At 60.2% G+C, this 573-nt stretch overlaps 1 protein-coding gene across 1 annotated transcript in view; it reads right to left on the bottom strand.

Annotated features, from left to right (window-relative positions):
- The window catches only part of LOC104412800 (chromosome unknown open reading frame, human C11orf87), a 509-nt gene extending 197 nt beyond the window's left edge, over nt 1–312 (bottom strand). Inside the window, exon 1 of the mRNA XM_010023615.1 lies at nt 4–312. Within this exon, the coding sequence (XP_010021917.1) occupies nt 4–312 (309 nt within the window). The remainder of the gene's footprint in view (nt 1–3) is intronic.
- Nucleotides 313–573: the final 261 nt, after the last annotated feature.

Here is a 573-nt window from a genome sequence, read left to right as displayed (position 1 = left end):
CGCTGTCCCAGTGGGCCGGCTGCTGCTATTGCTGCTGCGGGTGCAGTGGTCCCGTTCATACTCCTCCTGAGCCTTTTGCATTTTCCGCTTCTTCATCTTCCTCTTGTGGATGTGGAAGGTGGTGAGGGAGAGGAGGATCAGGCAGAAGATGAGGGTGACCAGGACAATTAAAACCACGGTGGATGAGAAGGACTGGAAGAGTTGACCCACTTGCGTGATGCAGGTGCTGCTGCTGTTTAAGGTGGCAGATGTCCTGTTCAGGAGACAAGGTGGCAGCGACAGCCTCAACTCCTTGGAGAGCTTGGCACTCATTGAGGAGGCTTCGGAAGATGAGGATCTTCCTCCCCTCTCCGAAGACGTCTGAATTTCGATCGGTGCCGGGCTGCAGGCGGGCGCTCGCTGGAAAAGCTCGGGATACTGCCGGCTCAGCCTCGCGCTCGGTCTGAAGCGACAGAGCAACCTACAAAGGAGCGGGACACATCAGCGCTCCTGGGCACCCACCCTGCGCAGCTCCCCGCTCCCCAGGACCCCACCGGCGGCTGCGGCAGCCTTCTCCCTGCGCCCGCTAAGGCA

This window comes from Nestor notabilis, unplaced genomic scaffold (genome assembly GCF_000696875.1).
Source record: "Nestor notabilis isolate BGI_N333 unplaced genomic scaffold, ASM69687v1 scaffold14811, whole genome shotgun sequence".
NCBI classification, from domain to species: domain Eukaryota; kingdom Metazoa; phylum Chordata; class Aves; order Psittaciformes; family Psittacidae; genus Nestor; species Nestor notabilis.
The sequence above is the reverse complement of the archived record's forward strand: the minus strand, read 5'-3'. Positions and strand labels throughout refer to the sequence as shown.